Source organism: Primulina tabacum, chromosome 5 (genome assembly GCF_025594145.1).
Source record: "Primulina tabacum isolate GXHZ01 chromosome 5, ASM2559414v2, whole genome shotgun sequence".
NCBI classification, from domain to species: domain Eukaryota; kingdom Viridiplantae; phylum Streptophyta; class Magnoliopsida; order Lamiales; family Gesneriaceae; genus Primulina; species Primulina tabacum.
In genome coordinates, this window is record NC_134554.1 from 15226880 (window position 1) to 15247151 (window position 20272).

A 20272-nucleotide genomic window follows, 5' to 3' on the forward strand; every position below is an offset into this window, starting at 1 on the left:
ATCGGGTAAATAAACAAGGTAATATCGCAGCGGAACATCATAAGTAATATCAACAATGAATAAGATAGACACTAATATTTATAATGGTTCAACCCAAGATTGGGCTACATCTAGTCTAAACCTCTCAAGGAGATTATTTCTTTATTAATAACAAAAAAAAACAAGAGAATTGATAAAATAAAGTATTTCACTCAAAACAATCTGATTTTAATACTCAATTTCTCTCCATCAATTCTATTCATTCCAAAGATAAACACTCCTTAAGAAATCTCACACTTAATCATTTATCTCACTTTTACACTTATGATTGTAGATGAGATGATTTTGTATTTTGGTGTGATTTTGAAACAAAGAATAGATGAGTATTTATAGGTGAAGTTTAGAGACAAAAAAAATTTATACATCATTGTTTACATAGTTAAACCAATCATTTTTTACTAACACAAAAAATGTGTTAATTATTTGTCAAAAATGATGTGCCTTGAATTCAAATTTGTTGGCTTGAATATTTAGCACGTATGAGCAATTGTATATATCTATATATGTGGTCTTGTGTGGTTTCTTGAAGAAAAGTGGAAGAAAGAATTTTCTTCTGAAAATAAAATGGTTGCACTTATGTGGGTGCGTGAGAGCTGCTGTGAAAACTTTAGGAAAGAGAGAAAAAAATTAAGAAGGAAATTGATTTCATGTACGCTGTTATATTTTCAAGCAAGGGATCTTCATTTTTTTTTGCAGCTACGGATGGATAAATTCTTTACGAAATTTTTTTGGCAGCAAGTGTATTTTATGTTTTTGGGCAACATGTGTTATTATTAAAGTTTTTGGTCAGCAAGTTTAAATTTAAAGATTTTGGGTAGTATGTGTAAATTTTAAAATTTTTGGTCAGTAATGAATGCGATGGATAAATGAAATTTTTTAAAGGATTTTAATGATTTGTGGCGAAGTTATGGCTGATTTGATGACTTATGATATTGGTCTTCGGGTTAGGATGTTTCTGCCGATTTGATGGCTTTGGACGTCGGCCTTCGGGTCGAGGTGCCTCTGTCAACTTGACTGTTGACGTCATGTGGACGTCGACCTTTGAGTCGGGATACCCCGTCAAATCTAGATCCTTGTATCCTTGATCAATTGCTTATGACTGATGACTACATAAGTTTCTGAGCTACACTTCATAAAATTATCTTGAGTGTTTTTTATTTAAGGATTTGATGTTAAGAAAGATCTAAGAAAGATATTGATTGTTGATGTTATGGACAACGGGAGATTAAAATGATGATATATAATTAGTTTTATTCTGATACTTTTGAAAATGTATGTGTACTCAATAGAGATTTTAAGATGAAGAAGGATTATATTATTTATAAAAATTTGAGGAATATACATGCTGGGCCTCTAGGCTTGCTAGTTTTCATCAATGCAGATGAGAATGATTGAAGGCAAAAACTTGTGTGAGATGGTCTCACGGGTCGTATTTTGCGAGACGGATATTTTATTTGGGTGTCATCCATGAAAAAGTATTATTTTTTATGCTAAGAGTATAACTTTTTATTGTGAATATCGGTAGGGTTGACCCGTCTCACAGATAAAGATTCGTAAGATCGTCTCACAAGAGACTACTCATGATTGAATTGATGCTGGCTGATGAGGATGAGCGGTTCATGGTGGAAAGTACTTATCTGAGTCATTTTAGTATTTCTGTATTAATGATTGAGTTTATGAAATCTTAAAACTTTGAATAATTACTTTTAGGAGATGTTATTTTAGAAATGAGGAAATTGTCGTTCGAGTATTTTTATTCTTGAGGGTGATTATGGAAAATTTTATTTTATGGTTTCTGAAGGTAATCCAAACTTTGAAAGTTGCTGAATTTTATTTACAAGTTTATAAAAAACAAATTCGCATGTTTTTTTAAGAAAAAATTGCAGGACGTTTCATAATCCACGTACGTTCAAAAAATATCTAACTTTACGAGTATATTCTGTTTGTTATTGGGTAGCAACATATCTTTCGAAGTCCCGAACATAATTCAAGGAAATGGGTTGGAAATCCTCATATACGATCACTTTACAAATATGTTATGCAAAATAAATCATTAATTTTCAATGGTTAACATGATTTAATTTAACAAGACACATCAAAATCATGAAATACAAGCTAGATTTTATCTTCAAGCTCGCATCCAATATATATATAGTTAGTTTTTAACTCTATATTTCGATAATTTATAAATATATATATTTATATTTATATTTATATATATACAAAATAATAATTATTTATACATATATATAGATCACAATCTAACTTCGGGGGCATAATTTCCAAGTTTGAAAAAAGAAAGTCAATCAAGAAAGGGTCAAGAAAATCGGTCATCTTCCAGAAAAATGGGAGACACTGTGGAATCAATCCTGAATGATTTTATCGAACGAAGAAGTGGCATTATCCAAGCCCTAAGCATAGGTAATTTTCGTTTTCTTCTTTCGTGCATTGTATCATTTCAATCTTTAGTTTTTTTTCCTGATATATATATTTTCTTTTTGTTTTTTGTTTCAGATGTCGATAAATTTCAACAGCAATGCAATTCCTGTGAGTTACTTTTTTTTTTTCGTTTTTTCTTGTTTATTAATTTTGAAGACCCAATATTTTAATATAGATGCTTGACTACATTTCAAGTTCGGTGAATTTTGTCCAGTGCGCAGAAAATTTATGCTTTCCAAATACTGCACGGTGATAGATAAACTAGTCGACGAAGGTGGAAATTAAGAACTACCGGTTGCTATTTGGCAAAGATTTAGATAATTAATTCACATAATTGTGTTAATGATTTTCTTGAATGTAAATGAGCTTCGTAGATTCACTAACCTGATTAAAGAATGCTCCACGGAAACTTGTACTGTCTTTTAGATGATTCTTCTATGAGACTTGTTGTATAATAACTTTAAGTGGATGTTAGCCACTGTTTCTTTGTTAGCTTGATACTTATTTTATAATATGATGATATAGAACCATTTACTTAACTTCGATTTTGTCGAGATTGAAACCTTATATTCTGACAAAATCATCGTCTCCCCTCGCAAATTAGTAATGAGCATAGTGGATTCTTTCATTTCGAAACTTCGGCAGGTCAGAGCATCACAATAATGCTATCTCACTGCTTGTGGAAATCACAATGTTAGTATTGTTCCTACTCTTAATTGCACATTGCATGGGAGGTAAAGATCTAGACATGAAGATCATGAATTGAAAGATATGGATAACAACGTGGCTTGATTAGAGTTAATTGCTATATTTCTTTTGGCTCAAGCTTTGGTCTCTACGGCTACAACATTGCTTCATTGTTACCTGTCCCCTTCCTTCCCCTTTTAAGCATCAGTCTCTTCTAGTCTCCTTTGTCTTCGCCAAGGTCGCATGTCTCCATCATTTAGTTAGTTTTTATAGTTTGCGTTCCTAATTATCTTTACAACCCGGAGACCATTTTTACACTGCTTTTCTCCCCTCATACTGACTTCTTAACTTCACACTTCAGACTATTATCGAAAGTTTCGATTTGGGACAGTGTTCTGCAGGTTTAGATAGTGCCGTAGGTCTAATGATATCATATTTGTGCATTGGTTTGAGGTGCTTTTGTTTTCTAGAATAATGTGACTTCTAATTACTAATAATCCTCCGATCGATCATATTTCACTCATTTTATATACCTAATGATTTGTAGATAAATATTCTTCTGGGCTAGACAAAGCCATAGGTCTATATGGTCATCCAAATGGAACATGGCAACTCCAAAAAGCTTCTTTAACATGTCCTCCGAGACTTCCTGCTCCAGCTCTTGGTATAAACTTGGGCACAGAAGATATGGAACATAGAGATTGGTTGCATCTTGTTGCAGCCCACTGTGATGCATGGCTGCTGTCTGTTGCTTTTTTCCATGCCACAAGTAATCGATTTGATAGGTCTGAAAGGTAAATATAATATGTTTGTAATACTTTCCCCAATGCTTTTTTATATCACAATGCGCCAGAAACTTCTTCTTTTGATTATCTTTTACTTTTTGTGATGGTATATTCATATTAATATTGGCAGAAAGAGCCTTCTTGACAAGATCAATACTTTCGCAACTATAGTGGAGGTTGTGGGAAAAGGCCAGAACGACAATGAACAAGATGGCAATGAGCAAGATGAAGCTGAACAAGATGACGAAGAAGAAGAAGACGAACAAGATGACGAAGAAGAAGACGAACAAGATGAAGCAGAAGAAGATATTCTTTGTGAAACTTATGGACGCTTCAAGCTTCTCAAGTATGAATTTTGGATCTGCTGTGATACGTGCACAAGATGGTACCATGGTGCATGCGAGCTCGTAACGCGTTCTGATGCAGAAAATTTCGTTTATTATGAATGTATTGCTTGCAGTAAAAGATTTAAATAGAGAGTACATGCCTCACCTCATATTGTTCATTCATGATAGATCTTTGTACATTTTGCACCGAATAATCATTTTTTGACACAAACTATGATATAGATTTTTGTATGACTATAGACTAATGCATTTTGTTATGCATTGTTGTTGATTCTATGTACAAATTACCAAATAAAGGCCATGTCTACAATCTTTTTACATATTAAGTTTAAATTTTCATTCAAAAAATCCAAATCATATTTAGGACTATAATTGCAAAGCATAGAGCGTAATTATAGACAGACAAGAATAAAAAAAATGCGTTAAATATAAATCACAGTAATGACAAAATGTTGAAAACCAGACCGACGTATATATCACTTAAAAGACTCAACGTTTTCAAGTTCCAGGCCACTCGATTTAAGACATTTTGCTCCCACAACATCCTCGAGGGATATAAAGCTGAAAACATGGGCAGTAACCTCCTTTTTGCGCCTAATTGATTTCACCTCCCTGAAAGTTTTTTTAGCAGGACTAAACGAAACAAGAGTTTCTGCGGTAGATAGAAACCACAGATCGCCATTGTTCAAAAATTTAAGAGGTCGTTGCATATCCTCAACAACGTAAAACTTCGTGTCTACGCACACGTGTCGGGTCCATGATTCTTTAACTCCGTATTCTCTCATTAACCAAACCTCGAAATCAGCATTCTCGTAAATGTAGCAGATGCAGAGGCAATCTTTTAGGACCCCGATATTGATCCAGGAGATTTTGGTCACATATTGTGGACTGAAGTGAGCTGGAGGTGGGACAAACTTGAATGTTTCTGTTGCCAAGTCGAATGAACTTACAAGCTCGCAAGGTTTATAACTGTCGGTTATCCAGTGAAATACACCATTCAGAAGAGGATCAAATGATTTATGTTTTGGCCTAGGAGCATTTTCAACCCTTCTCCATGAATCTGTACCAAGTGTGTGTATGTTAGCTACCATTCTTTTCGATTCTGCAGAAGTCACGGGGTCCATGGACGTAAGGTACATGAAACTGATAACCTTATACTTCTTAATCTTTTGGCAATATCCAAATCCAGAATTGTTTGCATAAGTATAAAGGGAAGCTGAAACAACCAGGCTAGGAACCATTGTTATTTCGCGGTATATAGGGTTGCATATTGCATACCAGGGCATTGGTGGTGAATCAACATACAAACACAGCAGTCCATTGCATGATCCAACAAAATCAAGTCTTTCGAGATGTGAACCGTACGGAACCTCAAACTGACACGCAATATGTTTAGTATTAAAAAAGTGATCATCACTGGAGCACGAGGACATGCCAACTTCATCATGATTAAAGGTAAGGAAGCGGAGAACCGCACGATACCCCCAGTTCTCATAATAAAATAGATAGGTTGTTAAGGTAGATGATCTGAACAAATGTAATTGGATAAAATAAGGATCTTTGAGAAGGTCGAGAAACATCTTGCAAACACCTCGACATCGTAATATACACTTCAGCGGAAGCCTAGAAAAAATATCAATAATTATATGGCCTGGCAACTCACATATAGGGAAACTTGATCTACTTATCACCTCTGCAGAACTATCAAAAGTTTGTTCATCAATCCATTTGTCCCCTCTTCCCTCACTACTCATAAATCGTTTTCTGTGTATCTTGCTTCCGTCTAACTCCATTCCAAGAACTAAACACAGCACTCTGCACTGTTTTGAGAGAAGAGTATCTGTACCCTCAGCACTATGAATCTTGCTTCCCAATTTAAGACAAGCCCTTTGACATTTATTGAATCAAGATAAACTGAATAGAACAAACAATGGGATCAAAAATGAGCGAAAATATTACATTAAAAATGCATTTTGTCAGTATTTTGCGGAGTCGAAGATACTAGTTTAGAGAATATAGATATCAAAAGTGGAAGCCACACAGACGTCATTCGAACCTCGGGTTTTAACCAAAACAAAAGACCGTGTATAAAACAATGTCAATCAAACTTTCCTGTCCTGGGGGTTTCTCATTATCTGTCTTCTGGAGTATCCACATATAATTGTGTTTCATTGTTCTAAAAACCAATAATTTCTGTAAATAATAATAATAAAAAACATTACTTTGCCCCTCGTTCCCTAACCTAAAAAGAAACACTGCCAAGAGCAGATAAATTGCTATTTTGATTTAAAACAAAACCTCTCTTTACTGAAATTCAGAGCAGGTCCCATAATTTCTCCATAACAAATCCATCTCGGCAAACACAAACTTCAACAAATTTCCAGCTACCATAAAAAAATCATGCGCCAAAATACAAAGAGCGATCCGTAAAAAATTTTTATTAAAAAAAAAACAAGTCCCATTTAAAATTCAAGTGAAATAATCATCTCTCGTATGACAAAACAATCAAACAAACATGATCTCAATGACTTCATCGCAATTCTGATTAAAAAACTGGAATTATCACGAGATCCCGACCATATAATTAAAACATGAAACCTCAATCAACGAAAAGCTCCGCGAACTTCAACAGAAATCAAGAGAAAATCTCGGTGCCGATTTGGTTGCACGGTATTATTTGTTCAGAGAGGCTCGTGAGAGATGTAGACTTGAGTAGCGGAGTCGGTGGCAGCGGCGTGTTTGGGATAAAATTATAACGGGCTTTTATAAGTGGGCTGGGTGATAATATCAAAAATCTAGTTATATCGATTTAAAATCTTGGATCTCTCAATATTTTTTAAGAATAATAATCTAAAATCAAATATCTGTCTATATTCAAAAAAAAAAATGTTGATAATCATGAATATCCTGAGAGAATATTGATATGAGATCTTTGACTAATCAATGTGGAGTAAGTTTTTTGTGAGACGATATCACGAATTTTTATCTGTGAGACGGGTCAATCCTAACGATATTCAATGTGAGACAGGATCAATCCTAACGATATTCACAATAAAAAGTAATACTCTTAGCATAAAAATTAATATTTTTTCATGGATGACCCAAATAAGATATCTGTCTCACAAAATATGACTCGTAAAACCGTCTCACACAAGTTTTTGTCATCAATGTTTGCAATCTATATTTTTCTAATATTTTTGTAAGATATTAATTTGATGACAATTAGAAATTTATTTGTTATTAATATTTGTTTATATTATTGAAGAATTTGGATTTGAGATACGAGACTATCCGATATTTCTAAAAAATATTGTTTTAAAATATATAATTATTCAATATTTCAGAATAATATTAATCTAAAAATCAAATATTTATCAATATTTTTTTGAATATTGATAATCTAATATCGATCAACGATATTCCTTAATGTTTTGAATATAAGATTTGTAGTATTACTTAACAATATTGATATAGGATCGGAATTTGTAAATATTCTTGAAGATTATTACTCTAAACTCTAAGGATCCATCAATATTTTAGAAGAATATAGATTTAAGATCACCAATATTAATTTGAAGACGATTTAGCATATGTTTATTGATTCAAAAAATTACTATTTGATTTCAATTATAAAAATATGCTTTTTATTAATTCTTTGAAAGGATATGATATAACGTCTATCAACATTATTGAAGAATATTGGGTTGATTTCAATTCAGAGTTTATATTTCTTTGCTAAATGTTTTGAAAGTATATTAGAGTGCTCGACTTTGCACATGATATTTGAATGTTCGTTACGTGAAATTAAGGTAAAAGAAATAACTAATGAAAAATTAAGAGAGACAATGTTGTCTTAAAGCTCCCTCTACCATAATGTCATCGCGATTAAAGGTAAGGAAGCGGAGAATGGCAAGATTCCGCAAGTTTCATGAAAAAATAGATAGGTTGTTAAGGTAAATGATCTTGCAAAATGTAAATCGATAAAATAAAGACATTCTCTAAGGATTGTTGAGAAGGTCGAGAAACATCTTACAAACACGTTAAACATCAGAATATACACTTCAGCATAAGTTTAGGAAAAATATCACAAAATATATGGATTGAAAATTGTTAATATCGAGACTTGAACTTAACTCAACCTCGAAACATAACTCTTATATATATACAACTCTCAAATATTTAATTCAATCAATGTAAGACATTTAACGACAACTCATATATAGAAAAACTTAGTCTACTTATCACCGCTGCAGTACTATCACAAGGTTGTTCATCAATCTAGTTGTTCCCTCTTCCCTTACTATACATAAAGCGTTTTACATTCTAATCCCATTCAGAGAACTAAACACGATTGTTTGTACTGTTTTGAGACAAGAGTATTTGTACCCTTAGCACTATAAATCATGCTTCCCGATGTAAGATAAGATTCGTGGTAAAAGGAAATATTAGTTTATATTTTATTACAGTCTCGTTTAGGTCATGATATTGTGATATTTTGGACCAGAAATGTGTTCAGCACACAAATTCCGTTCTTGAACATAGCAGGCTTACAAATTCTAAAACGATATCATATATAAAGTCCAATCAAAGCCCACTACCTATCAGATGGTCAGTCTAGCCATCGATATTTTACAGCATAACCTCGACCTAGTGCGTTTCTTCAATAGATCGTTTAATTTTTGCCAAATTCGTGAGAGGACTATGCAAAAACATTTTTAACTAAGCCGCCACTTATTTTTTAATTTTTCAAAAAACATTAAAAAAATGTTTTTTTTACTTTAAATAATATATTTAATTCTAAGCGAACTCAAACTTCTATCAGCATGGGGAGGATCAGCATCAGGAGCTTAACAAAAAGTCTGAGACGCTACTACAAATGAGCGCCAGCTTGAACTCATTTAACTTTGAGCCGCAATTGAGCCCTTCGACATGCTTTTAGAGACTGAATTTCAAAATTTTATCATGCCTGAGTAATAAAAGAAATCCAGGAAATCTAAAATAGTGCAAAGGAAAGTATCCAATCGAGTTGGGATAAAATAAAGTTTTATCAATTGATGTACAGATACAGTACATGGAAAAGGACGAGAAAGATTGAATAAATGCTCCAAAATGCGTATGAGTTGGGCTAAAAGAAGCAGAAGGCATTAAAAAATGGAACTTCACAACTTGTATCAATGTCTCTCTATCTAGCCTTCGGGCAAAGCAGCGTTTTCATGCAAAAACTTTGTTTTTTGAATCAACGATACTTCTTTTGTCAGACATGATTCTCTCTGTCACTCTTCCAGAGTTTTGTGTATTCTTGCTGATAATGCTTCTACTTCCAGAGTTTCTCGCCACACTTCGCTGCATTATACGGACTGGAATTCCACCCAAATCGAAGTCTTCCTTGAGTGATTTGGTCAAGAATCTCAGCTCTGTATCTGATAATTGAATCTTCCCACTCATAAATGCTACAAAAGTAGGCGGCCGAGCCTTCACCTGAGTGAAATACTTTATCTTCGGTTGGGACGAATTGTCTTTCCAAGAATGCCGACTCATAACCTACCCATGAATCCCAAATATATATGATAAAGTTTGTCCTGATAATAGCGATGCAAATGAAGGGGAGAATTTAGCAAAACCTTGCGTAGCCAGCGGTTAAGGCGAGCAGTTGGCAATCTGAGACACCATTTCTCGTATGTTTCAACAACCTGGCGCATAACAGCAATTCTACCTTTTCCCTCAAGTGCAGAAACAAATACCACAGGTATCCCATTCGCCTGCATGCCGAATAACTTCCATCATGCAAGGTTGATAATTCAAATATGGAAATAATCAAATATATGACAATTCAGTGATTTCCTTTCCTTGTGATCTTCCAAGAAGGTATAGTCTCGCACACTATTAAAGAATAAATCATAACGTAAAATTAAATTGAGTTGCTAAAAAAATTCAAGTAACAAGGGGCGCATAATACCTCTGCAAAATTTTGGAAATTTCATTGGGATTCTAAAGTACTTGATGATAGCATTAAAAGAAACAGGAAAACTTTCCAAACCTTTGATCTTATTGTTTAAACTTTCCATAAGTTACGAGCTAGGAGAATATTGTTAATACTTTTTGCTACACTGAATAGCGAGAGACCTGTGGTATAAGCGCTTGAATTTCTTCAGGCACAGCTTTGATGAGGCTCTCATAATTCCGTTTCCCTTTCAAAAGATCCATCTTGTTAACAACAACTACCAAACCACGCCCTTCTTCCACTGCTCGTCTTGCTATAACTACTTCACTATGCTTCATGCTTCGTCTACCACTTGCAATCTAATCAGCAAAAAGCTAAAAGGATAATAACACGTCACATGTACGATCAAAGTTCAAAAAGCTCATTCATGGTACAACTTATCCGCCTCGCTCAATGTAAAGCATGAAATTAAAGGACTACGAATAACTAAAAAGTAAAAAGTTAAGGGACAAATTGTTTATGCAATCAACAAGTGGAACCATAAACGGAAAGATGAGAGCTTCAGATTCACAACCTTGAATAATTTAAGATGTCAAAAACAATTAATCTACCAGCAGGAATATAAAGTGAACTGAACTTTGCGACACGTCAATTATTCTTTTACTATGGTTTGGTGGAAGTTTAAGCATTAGTCAAATACTTAAAACCAAAATGTGATCTTGAGTTTAAATAAGCACAAACCTCGGAATGAAGTATTCTACAGCATAGATATGCTCCTTAATGTGGAATTGGAAAAAATATATTTTGCATCATATCTAAGGGATTCCAAGGGTGGGGGTGAGACTGCATAACTATTTTGCACCCATCAGAATCATTATTATTAGTTTCGAATTCGCTAATTAACAAGAATATGTGCATGCAGAAAGAAAAGATCACTTGTCATATACGAATACACACAAGAGCTACCGACAGCCATGCAAAAGAACTGGTTTCGCAAATTTCCCAAGTGAAAAAGTTTTAACTAATCTGTTAAGTTTCCTTAATCTGACATACCAAACAAGAATCCGACAGTCAACCATCAAAAAGAAAGTTTAACACAGATCACTTTTTATGGCAGTTGCTTGAATGAGCAACCCAAGTTAGTTATATATTAAAAAATCAAAAGTACTAGGTCTCTCTAATCTAATTTAAAAACCACACACGCCACATGCAAATAAATATTGTGTTTTTAAATAATTTGCAGCATATGTTGATATTATCGAATATAAAAAAATTGATAGCATTATATTATTGTTATAAAGTAAAGGTCGTTTTAACAAAAAGAACATAGAAAAATTAACTTGTTAATATAATAAACATTTTAATGTTTGGTAGGATTGTTAGAAAGACCATCATAAGAAATTTGAGTATTTTAAAAAAGCCATCATTATTTGCGTTCCAGTTTGTACTACTCTCACTCCAAGTTATAAAAAAATGAAATAATTTTATTTATAGAGTGAAGTTTGTATAAATAAAATAGAGTGCCAATAACAATAATCTTTTAGAAATAAAAATGAAGTATAAAGAGATTAATACACAGTTATACAATAGGGAAGAGTTTTAGAAAACACAAGTGCCATACCAAAGAGGGTAAAAATAGTTACTATAGGTGGCTCTTAATTAATAATACAAGTGCATGCATAAAGAAGCGAGCAATACATAGAACTAAGATGTTATGAGACCACATCGGACCATTGAGTATGCTTCTTTCAAATGGTTGCTCGATATGATTCAAGTATGCAAATTTACTGCACTCTTTAAGGTTGGCTAAATAATTTGTTGCTTAGAATAAAATTTATGTAATTGAACAACCCCTCGTTGAAATACAACCAGCAATGATGCATTTCAGAGGTTTCAGAGGGTGTATTTTATTATTTCCCATTAATTTCATGCTTTAAACAAACAAAAACAATTTCTATAAAGGTATTTTCATCTCTCAAATTAAAATCATGTCTCTATATAACCATAATGCTGCTCTAAGTAGGTTGCAGCGGGTTACAGGAAGTGAGCGAAAGTGAAGAAAAGCACCATATAGTCAAATAATACAGACCGACAAATGCCAACTGAATGTTACAAACTGACAAACCTCTTCAGCATCCAGAACCAAGGCAACCACATGGGCTCTCATCAGATGTTTCCTTGACTGCACAAGGCTCAAGGATGATGGTCCTTTCTCCTGTCTGGTCCGCCCCAACCAACCTGCAGTGTCAACCTGAACCAAATAAACTCATTAAACAGAGAAAACTCTGCAATCCTAATGTTTAAGTAATCAAGACTTGAGACAAATATTCATTTTCGCGAAACAAAGACAGTGTGAACAGCGGATATTCTCTATACCATCTCACAAGAACATATGCATGTTAGAGAATAAAATAACTGTCGCAAGCATTAATCCCACAAAATTGATTGGATTAGAGAAGAGACTGGTGAATCACTCACTACATGGAGAATAGTATCCAATACAATAGTGCACATATGACCAGCCATAAGAAAGAAACAATAGTCAGGTTCGTTAAAATGAAACATCAATGTATCAAATGTCCGGCATACCTGAAACTGTAAGCTTGCAAAGATAAATATCAATAAGTGGAAATGAATGTAGCAGTAAACTTGGTATTTTGGGCAAAGGCAATCGCTGCAATTGAAGACGAAAACACTGTGCTTTTCCATTTGATGGCATAAAATACGACGTTACCTCTTTCATGGGTCTAGTAAACAACAAGAGTAAGAAATTTGAGGCTCACAAGGAATATGTTTCTCCCTTCATGCTGAAATTGAACCCGTACTGAATCTCTGGTCAAACCAGCTTCTGGTCCGACTAAAACACGATTTTCCTGTAATATCGCATTCAGCAGTGTCGATTTCCCGACATTTGGTCTCCCTACAATTGCCAACTGCATTGGAAGCTTAGAATGAACATCCTCATTTTCTGATGAGCCAGTGTCATATATTTCTTCTTCTGGAAATGGAAACATTACATACTTAATGTTAATGACAAACTTCAACTGATTCAAACATTTAAACAACAGATAAATTATTCAACAACATAACCAGCCAGCAGACTAGGCAATCGTTTCAACTTTCAAGAATTTATTAGCAATGGAAGTTCCATTTGTTTTTTTAAAATTTGAATAACCCATTTACTACACATTATTTCCAAAATGAAAAAAGCAAAAAAAAATCCAAAAACATGTCAATAAACACGCAAGTAACTTCCACACTCATCATATATTTGAATAATACCACATTAATGCAAAGGCATTCATAACAGAAGATATACCAGAGCCATTTTCATTTGCTCTAGTATGTAAATTGCGATAGAATCTTTTAATCCCAGGACAGCACATGTTAAATAGGCGCTAAAGTCTAAACACTAAGAAACGATTAGATACGGTCAACTAGAAAGCACAGTCATGGCAAGTTCCTTCCTTACATTTGAGTTACCATTTGACAAATAAATTAACAGTAACAACTTCGAAAGCTTCAAGTTCTCCAAATTTCTTCAAGTTATCTAATGATGGCGAGTGTTTTCTTTCTTGATCTTCTGAAAATGCACTGTAACATACCAGTAAAACTTACTAGGGATCGCATTCCATACTTCCTCCAACTTCAGAGGATCCTTCATCTTAGGCATTTAGTGTCACACTCTTTCATTTAACATACCATACCTGTTGTTTGGATAATCAAGCAAAGAGATATACTTGATACAATATGCTGCATGAGTAATTTGTCTATGCTGAAAATGCTCTATTCTTGGACCATAAATAACAAGATTTTTTGTTAAAATAAAGACTGCTATTGTCTCTTGGACTTAACACTGAAGCACAACTCTCGTATTCTAAACATTCCACTATTTGATCAACAACATCTTAAAATTTCTGATAGTAGTTTTGGAGGAAGATGCTTGGACGTTCGACCTAGTTCACTGGAGGATCTAAAAAGCCAGCCACAAAGAGCAAACTCAGCTGGTAGCTGGACAAACATAGTGTGACTGAAAGAAGAATATCATATATGCTGCTTTTAGATAACAGCTGTCTATGTTTCGCAATTCGGATCAGTAAAAAACAGAAGTTTAAAGGGATAGTCCTTATCAAAGATTATCGTTAATTAAGGTTTACAAATGCCAAAAAAAATATCAATATAAGTTATACCCACTTCAATAAATGTTGTATGATGTAAGACAATTGTTAATAACCAGAAAGTTTGGCTGCAGATCCCTTCAATCACATGAAAAAGTTCCTTAACATCCGAAGGCTAGAATTAGAAAATGTATAAATTTGTAGCGTGCTAACAAGCACAAATGCAGCCATATCTGGTAAATTAGAAAAGGAAAGAAAGCAATAAACGAAAATAAAAAATTTATAACGGAGAAAGTCATTTCGATCTATCGACATAAACAATTATACTACACAGATCTTGCTTTTAGATGCAAAGCCCGGAAACTGATTAAACAATTACCAGTTATGGAGTGGAGAACATAGTCCTCAAGCAATGGCCTCAAAGCACTACATAGCTGTGCCAATCCCAGTCCAGTTTCAGCAGATAAAGCGATGGGGTCCCCAAACCCGAGTCTGTAAGCTTCACCAGCAGCAGAAGCAAGAGAGCCAGTAATTTCATCAAGCAACTCAGCTTTGCTCATGACCACAATGATCTTAAGCCCACTAGCATGTTTTCTTAACCACTTTCCAACATCCAAATCCATGGGCTGTACTCCATCTCTAGACTTAATATAAATTTGAAAAGTTAATTTCATGAGGGAGGAAGTGAAAGGCAATGCACAAATAGTATTCAATTTGTCTCTGTTTCGTAAAGTAACTGAAGCATTTGATAAAGGCAAAAACTCATTTTATGTTCGGTACTGACTAGGACTGTGGGTTGTGATAGGGTATCAACATGTTTATCTCATGTACGTTGGCATATACATGCACATGTGTGTGTGTGTGTATGTGTGTGAATAATAACAACAACAAAACAAAAAAGCCCACTTTAAACCTAAAAAAAATACTAAAATAGTCATGTTCAAAAAGTATGTACTTTTCAAAATGGTTATGATTCCAGGAATAAGTGGAATTTTATTAATGCGCAACAATAAAAGTGAGATTAGTATTGAAATACTAATCAAGAAATAGAAGCATACAACGAGTACTATAATTGAATTGAGGATAAAAATTAATATTTTGGAATAAAAAATATATATAAAGTCAACTACCAATCATAGTTATCGGGTAAATTTTGATACATGAACAGCCAAAAGGCTAAAATCGATTAAAAGAGAACAGTTAAATGACTAATTTGAATAGATACAAGACTACAATCAATTATTAGTAAATAATTACATGATTAATTTGAAATTCAAATAAATAAATAAAAATATCGTCACAACCCTACAGATATGGGATGTAAAATGCATGTTGAATTTTGCATGAACTAAATAACAAAGCAGCAAATTATCATATTTTAAGAAGGAGCCTAAATTTTTTTTTATCATTCTATATTATTAGATATAAACTTTTGAATAAAATACAGTAAAGACATTTGTTTTTAAGAGAAATCCTTGTGAACATCCACTCAGTTAATAACCATTTGGTTGCACTCTCTACCTTATCACAATATAAAGTTCTACTTAGATAGCATTTCAAACAGAAAAAGCAACATAATGAAACAGATGCTAACTTTATAAGAAGATTACTTAGATATATGTGTACTGGGTAGAAAAAGAATTGGTAGAAATAATATACTAAAACTCGTGAACAAGATCAACCTGGCATCTATCATAAAGAGTGCAAATTGGGCCCTTTCCAGAATATTTCCAGTCATTGTCGCAGTTCGATCAAGAACAGAACCTGAAGAAGCCTCCGCCTCCAAGCCGGCTGAATCCAAAACACAAAATCGCAAATCCCCCAATTTAGCAACACCATCTCGTATGTCGCGTGTAACATGGTCATTAGGAGTGTTGTATACAAGAGCCTCCCTCCTCCGAATCAAACTACACATACAAGAAGCCAACTTAAACTACCGATCGATTATACGTCAAAGACTAAAAGAATTTGTCCCGTCTCAAAAAATCAAACATAGTGTAAATTTCAGATGTTCCCTTGACTTCAATTTATCAAATGCAACTATATAGAAAAACTAACCGATTAAATAATGCCGATTTTCCAACATTGGGGCGCCCAATGAGGATGACAGTGGGAAGCTTGTCAATATGAATTTTGGTGAAATCAACTGATCCTAGAAACCTAGGTTTAGCATTTGGCTCATCAACGCAATCATTACAATAATCAAAGAACTCAAGCTTCTCCAATTTTCTGCTAGCATTAACATAGGATAACGACGAAGAAGAACCCAACAATTCATTTGGGGTTTCATCTTGTAGCAATGTACAACAATTGGCTACATGCCTCCTAAAAGAAGTATGAGATACAAGGGGTGGTCTTCCACAATTAAACCGCAAACTTGTTACTCCAATGCCATTTCTTGTAACTGCATTCAATACCAATCTTAAAATCAACGATTCCGAAATATAGAACAAAAATCAAAATCTCAAACACCTCAAAATAGAGGTTGCAAACATATCATTAACACATACAGACGAGACATGGTTTAAACTCTACTCCAAAAAAATATGGGCAGCACATGATTTGGATGCTTATTCAACAAATATTTTCAGTCGCGTGTATAAAAATATATTCAAACACGTAAAAAACAATGAATCAAGAGGCAAAGCAGTTCTTAGTTAGAGAAAGTGAACTTGATATGTTCCTAACAATCTTATCTATAATTTTCTCAATTTGATCTAAGGAAGCTCTGGCAAGCCGCAAAGAATGATAATAAGAGATTAAAAATGGGATAAAGAAAGAAAATCCTCAATAGTCATTCTAAGTTCATGTTGCATTACTAGAGGTTATTTATAATTGAGAGAGAACTTTTTAACTACTATTCCTATTGATCCCATCACCTTGAGGATCAACTTGTCCTCAAGGTGAATATCATAGCAAATGACCAAACAAATAACACTACGGGATATTTTCTTTACATAGCTCCTATAAATCTTCTAGACCTTGTACATCTAAGTTCGATGATTGTATAAGAATAAATGGAAAGGTGGATAACAATTGTTTTTTATAACCATTCTCCTTTTTTCTAGGTTTTCTTTTCTTTAAAATAAATGACATCGAATTTGAAGAACAGAAACACAATTCACATCCATATAACCAAAACTCGTCCTCTTCAGTCTTTTCTCTTCCTCTTTTTTGTCCATGTTTCTCTTGGTTCAGAAAATTGTGGCCAAAAAAAGTGTCCAAGGAAATATTTAATTGATTAGCAAAAGGTCCCAAAACCATCGAGTCTCGATGCAATCTTCTCGGCAATGACAGCAGCATTCTAGTTATGTTTCCTAGTAGAACCAAATTCAGCCAAATCATAACAGTAGCTTTTGGTGGCATGACATTTCAAATTGATTACATTCCAAATATAAGTCCAACACCATACATGCATATACACGACTGACAATCAAATGCAATGCGTTTCTTTGAGTGAGATACATGAAACAAATTGTGAGCAGCAATTACCGTTGTAAGTTATTCCACATCTAGCATTTAAAGGGGTCCTCTCACTGCTTCTAAAAACTTCAGATACTGGGTTGTTTATAAAATATTGTGTGCGTCCCAGTCTTGACACTAAACTAACAAGGCAAAGATGGCTTCTGCGAGCAGAAATAGCCTTAAACCATGATGGACACATTCCCACCCTAAAACTTTAAAGACGCTGCCATAGCTTTCACGGGGATGAGGTGTTCCTTGTATCACTTTTAATGCTGAGTTACCACCTGTAGGACAGAAAGATGCATGATAAGAATTGACAAGATATATACAGCTACAAGCCTACAACTACGTGTTTATGGGGTTGTATGGGGAAAAAAAAAATCAAACTTTATACATATATGCTATCAAAACTTACCTTTGATTAAAAATTGGGAGTGCTTGTGAGGATAGCGGCTGCGGCTGAGACGCCGGCAGAGGTTGTGGTAGCGACAAGGTGGGAAAGTCGAGAATTTGGGATTTGGGGTTTTAAAAGACGGAAAATTAGTGAAACGTTAAGTCGTTAAATCGTAGTGCTGTAGTGTTCCACAAACTACACTATCCAAATAATCAAGTCATCATATTGTTAATTATCTCCTTTTCATTACTTTATTAATTTTTGAGTTAATCATATAAATTATATTTTCTAATAATTATTATTATAATTAATTTAAATCAATTTCTATATAATTTTTGTAAAAAAAAAATACTGGTAACTATGCAGTAAATATATATTTTTAGATTATTTACTTAATTATCTTAATCTTTAAAACCACTTAATAACTTGTATAATGAATAACTAATGGGGCAAATATAATATATGATGAGAATAATTGCATAAAGTATGATTAGTAATATATTAAATTAAATATAATTGAATTTTATTTTAGTTTATTTTGTTCTTTTAAAAAAATTAAAGTGGTGTAAGAATAAGTTATTTTGAAAAATAAAAGTAACAGGTCTTTTTTACAAGTTTCAGAGAAGAATGTTGTGCATAATTTGCAAGGTGACCCGCGTAAGCCTTTTTAAATGAGTCCATTCTATTTTCTTTAATTTACAAAAAGAAATTTTGTTTAATGTAAATTCAAACTTACAAAAAAAAAAAATTACATACATGAATTGATATCTCGAATTGTTTTCTTCATTGACGATCTCCCCCTATATTCTATGTATTCAGCTTTGTCATTTGGATCATTATCTAAGAACAAATTATTCAATATACTCCTGCATTTGGTCACTAAATTGATCTCAAAGGTATCGAAAAAAAATTTTATAACAATATACAGTAAATACACATGCAAACAGAATGTCGGAATTCAGATATAAATAGAATAACAGAATTCATATCAAAATTTCTATAGAATTAAGTAAAAGATTATAAAAACTAACAAGATCAAAGTTATAGGACTAAAACACAATTTTGACAGATCAAATAACAAAAGAAAAAATGACAACTTAGGAAACTAAATTGGTTATATTCTTTTACTTTAAAGTTGGTTTGTTTCACCCTCGTACTCTAATATAAAATATACCACAATAATGTTATCATTAGCATCAGACACGGAGTGATCACATTAATAAAAATTCAAGAAATATTTTTTTATGTTTTTTGATAGAAAGTGAAAACTCTTTATTGCAATTTTTTTAAAATATAAATATAAATATTAAGAACACGACAGTAAATATCTGATACGTATTCAAAAGATCATGTCGACAATTTCTTTATATATTAGGTTTATATTCTCTTTCAAAAAAGGCAAATCAAGTAACACATTCTAAACTAATGTAGAAAATTATTAAAATTAAAAACTTAAAGAAACCATGTTTGAGGTGTTTATCTTTCATTTTCATAATCTGCTCTTAGAATTTGAATGAGAGTGCCCTATGAGATGGAAAGGAACCCAAAAAATTTAAGGGGCAAAACTTCAATTTTCTTTTATAAAAAAGCACATTTTAATTTGGACAAATTTTCGTATAAAAGGGGACAAGAATTAAAAATTTGATTAGCTAGCTTGGCTAATCTACATATATTTCCTAATTAAATTATGGTAAGTATGTCCCATAAAAATATTATTGTTGTCACAATTAAACAATATGCATAATTAGACAATTATACATGTCGTTGTGATTTTAGTGACTTAATCGTGTTATAAATATTTGACATTCATTTTTTTATTACATGAGTCGGATTTTTTCGTTATCACCTAATATCCAATTTAGACAGATCTTCTATCGGAAGATGTTTATGTTATTACATGACAAATTTTTTATCAATCTAACATGATTATCCCAAAATTTTAAAACTTTTGTAAAAAAAAAAAATTCCATGATATTTGAAATTTTAGCAGAGTGAAATCACTGGCAGACTTTTCCACAAAAAAAAAAAAAAAAATGGTAGGGGCCGTCGCCCTCGAT

The 20272-nt window shown here is 33.1% G+C and overlaps 3 protein-coding genes across 5 annotated transcripts; 1 reads left to right on the forward strand and 2 right to left on the reverse strand.

The window, feature by feature from the left end:
* Nucleotides 1-2384: 2384 nt before the first annotated feature.
* On the forward strand, nt 2385-4426 carry LOC142544168 (PHD finger protein ALFIN-LIKE 5-like). Its single transcript, XM_075651233.1, has 4 exons — nt 2385-2460; nt 2554-2586; nt 3713-3959; nt 4081-4426. The coding sequence occupies exons 1-4, from the start codon at nt 2385-2387 to the stop codon at nt 4424-4426; spliced, it is 702 nt and encodes a 233-aa protein (XP_075507348.1).
* Nucleotides 4427-4665: 239 nt separating this feature from the next.
* Nucleotides 4666-7027, reverse strand: LOC142546989 (F-box protein At3g07870-like). 3 transcript variants are annotated; one of them, XM_075655006.1, is made up of 2 exons: nt 6896-7027; nt 4666-6211 (listed from the first exon to the last, which is right to left on the reverse strand). In XM_075655006.1, the coding sequence occupies exon 2, from the start codon at nt 6088-6090 to the stop codon at nt 4774-4776; it is 1317 nt and encodes a 438-aa protein (XP_075511121.1). In that variant the 5' UTR covers nt 6091-6211; nt 6896-7027; the 3' UTR covers nt 4666-4773. The 3 variants fall into 3 exon arrangements, with proteins under 3 accessions (XP_075511121.1, XP_075511119.1, XP_075511122.1); XM_075655004.1 differs by having other exon boundaries at nt 6596-7027; XM_075655007.1 differs by having other exon boundaries at nt 4666-6209; nt 6919-7020.
* Nucleotides 7028-9296: 2269 nt separating this feature from the next.
* On the reverse strand, nt 9297-18409 carry LOC142546991 (uncharacterized). The gene is made up of 10 exons (XM_075655008.1): nt 18237-18409; nt 17849-18105; nt 16415-16760; nt 16039-16263; nt 14736-14995; nt 13022-13236; nt 12364-12489; nt 10421-10597; nt 9919-10056; nt 9297-9838 (listed from the first exon to the last, which is right to left on the reverse strand). Exons 2-10 carry the CDS (start codon nt 18018-18020, stop codon nt 9509-9511), a joined length of 1989 nt encoding a protein of 662 aa, XP_075511123.1. The 5' UTR covers nt 18021-18105; nt 18237-18409; the 3' UTR covers nt 9297-9508.
* Nucleotides 18410-20272: the final 1863 nt, after the last annotated feature.